General features: G+C 56.0%; 1 protein-coding gene across 1 annotated transcript; it reads right to left on the bottom strand.

The window, feature by feature from the left end:
- Window positions 1-2811: 2811 nt before the first annotated feature.
- Window positions 2812-3114, bottom strand: HES1 (hes family bHLH transcription factor 1; the record flags this gene model as incomplete). The annotated part of the gene is made up of 1 exon (XM_010082346.1): window positions 2812-3114. A coding segment is annotated over one exon (303 nt), but the record flags the coding sequence as incomplete, so codon positions are not given.
- Between the last annotated feature and the right edge of the window lie 6 nt (window positions 3115-3120).

A 3120-nucleotide genomic window follows, 5' to 3' on the forward strand; every position in this document is an offset into this window, starting at 1 on the left:
AAGAGCCAAGGAGGAAGCGAGGAGGGGTTTTTGCACCGCTCCCGAGGAGTGTGGGAAAAGTTAATTGACTTTAATGACAGGTTTCCCGGGACGGCAGCAGCCGATGGAAGGGAGCTGCAGGGATGCGAGGGCCAGAGGGGGATGTAAGCCCCGTGTGGGTGGGGGGCACGGCAGGGTGCCGGGGGAGGCAGGCAAAGCCCCCTGCCCACAGACCCCCATGCAGGTGCACTGCAGGCAGGGCTGGACTGCCGCTCCCTCCAGCTCAGCGCTCTCCAGGCTGCAAATGAACGCACGGGATTGCATCCAACTGCTTTATAAAGCCAAGAGTGATAATCTGAGAGGAGCAGACCTGACTCCAGCCCTCCCCGGGGTCCTCTCTGCTGGTGGGCAGGGCTGCCCAGGGTGTCCAGGGAAGCCAACAGGAACTGCATCCCACCCAGCAGCACCAAGTCCAGTCCCTTTTCCTACCCGCCCTGCACAGCCCCATGCAGGGTCACAGCCAAAGGAGAGGCCACCATCCGGCAGCCCAGCCCCGTCCCTTCCCTGGCACTCCCCATCCCTCCCTCACCCTTGCCTGCTCATCCCACAGCACCAGTTTGAAGGCACTTGCTGCACCTGAAGGGCAACTCCTGCACATAATGATCCATGGACCCACAGCCTGCATTTGTCATCCCGATTTGTCACGGGCTCAGTGAATTGACATCAAGAGCATGGCTCCTGGGAATTGCTCTGATCCCCTCAAAGCTCACAAACTCAAGCAGATCTCTCGCATCAACAGGCTGTGTGATAGAATAAACACAGAAAGCTTTGGAGAAACTAGTCCGAGCATGGCATATCTGCTTTATACTAAGCTATTTAAACTCCATTAGCAAATAGGTTCATCTTGTCTTTCGCTCCTGGATCTGCTACGTGTTCTCCATTAGCCTACAGCAGTCTTTTTCTAATGCACTTTCCAAACCAACAGCTTCATCAGAAAAGGAAAACTCTGCCAAGCTGGAACAGCCTCAGCTCTTACAGGTGAGGTGTTCCTGGTCTTCCATCAGCTCCACACAGGCTGTCCAGCAGCAGGAGTTGGTACCAGGCGATTCCCAGATGGACAGGTCCTGTGGGCACTTCTCTGAACACAACACAGTGGGCTCAGTCCTGCCCTCAGCACCTCCAGCGCAGAAAGGTGACACTACAGCTGGTGGAATGGACAGCAGGCTTAGCCCACACAGCTACACACCTGCCTAGGGACAGCAAATCCAGTGCTCCCCAAGCCTGGCACACAAAACCTGGCTGCAAGATACCACCATGAGGGTGGCAATGACAGAGGCCAGCAAGGTGTTGGGAGAGAGGAGAGCAAGCTCTGCTGCATCACCCAGGGAGATCTGCACCTGCAGCCCCTTTTAAAAGAGATGCCACTGGCCCCGACCTCATCAGTACACCCTGCAGAGAGAGATCCTAGACACTCCCCCCCCACCCCGAATTAATCCCAACAAGCATTTTCAGATCAGGAGGATGTTTGTATACAGGGAGAAGGGGGGAAGCTGAGGGGGATACAAACCCCAGCAGGTTTAATCTGTCTGGTTTCGCACTCTCCCCAGCTTTCATTTCCCTGCACCTGGATACAGTCAAGCACCTGGCTGATCCAGACAAAATCCAACAAGCTTTTGCAGCAGGATTTGGAAGGAATCCCCAGTGGATCCTGGCACGATTTAAAGCTGTCCGCTCTGAGTTAGGACTTGTTTAAGAAGAGCAATGCATGCTGTAACCAGAGACTGCCGCTCACCAGTATCGAGAGCTCGCATCTCACCTGGAAATGGCACATCCCCATTTCAAAGGGGTCAGTTGCCACTCATGGTTATACAGAGAGATAATCCGCACAGCTCCACATCACTCCCCCAGACACATGTTTTCCATATAACAGCAGAGGAAATGCCCAACTCTATCAGAAACACATGCAGAACATTAATCATCCAGCAGAGCCTGGCTGGTGCTCAGGGCTGGGAACAGCTCTGTGCTTTTAAGTCCAGGTGGAGGTGGTGCCCAGTGCCTGCTGCAGCCTGTCAGCCAGGAGACAGCAGCGCTTGTGTCAGGCTTGTCCTGCGGAGAGCCGCTGTTTTTGTAATGCGAGAAGCTGGCAGGCACCGCTCTCTAAATCAACTGACTGGAGTTATTCACAATTTACACCACGGCCCAGGAGCGGGCCCCTCCAGGTCCAGGACAGGAGGCTCACCCAGGCAGCCCAAACCGGGAGCCAGGCTGTCAGACTCTGTGCTCAATCTGTCACGCTTTACCTGGGCTACTCCACTCCCTCAGCCCAAGCAGAAGAGGGCCTCCCTCGGCGCAGTCCCCAGCTCTGCAAACGTAAGCTCTTTTTAACAAGTCTGGTCAGTTGAGCTGCTCCCAAGAAGCAGTAATTACATCTGTCGTGGGGCAGGAAGAGGGGACAGAGGGTATGAGTGACAGCTCCATCCTGGAAAGCAGGACAGGGCAGCCCTGGAGCAGCACAATCCACAAAAAGCAGGGAGCAAGCTGCGCTCCCTCCCATACACACATGCCAGCACTCCAATTTATCTCCAAAGGCCTTCCAAAATGGAAGGGACACTTTTATTTTAAGAGCATTCAAAAAAAAAAACCAAACCCCGATCTTTGGTGTCACATAAGGAAGGGGAGGGAAGGGAGAAAAGAGATCTCGTGTAAAACACGAAACACTGTCAAGGGAGTGCTATGGTACAAAGGCACAATCCAATATGAACATATAACCTATGTACATCCGTGCCAGCAGCACGGGCTGCGGTGCTCAGTCCAGTCTGGTGCCCGCCACCCTTACCAGGGTCTCCAGACCGAGTCAGCTGTGCCGGGTGGCGGGCGGGGCGGCGAGGCAGCGGTGGCAGCCGTGGGTGGGCCACCATACAGGGGCAGCACAGCACCACCAGGAGCAAAGGCGGTGCTGGGGATGAGGAAGGCAAATTGCCCATCAGAAGCCGGCAGCAGCTGGAAGCCACCGTACACTTTGGCTGCGTCAGCACCCGGTTTACATGGCATGCCCGGGAGCGGCCCTGCACTGCTGCCCGGCGGTACCAGGGGTGGCCCAAAGGCTGCGGCTGGTGGGAGCGGAGGCGGGGGGGGGGGGGC

The sequence above is a fragment of the Pterocles gutturalis genome, unplaced genomic scaffold, assembly GCF_000699245.1.
Source record: "Pterocles gutturalis isolate BGI_N339 unplaced genomic scaffold, ASM69924v1 scaffold26864, whole genome shotgun sequence".
In the NCBI taxonomy this organism is placed as follows: Eukaryota; Metazoa; Chordata; class Aves; order Pterocliformes; family Pteroclidae; genus Pterocles; species Pterocles gutturalis.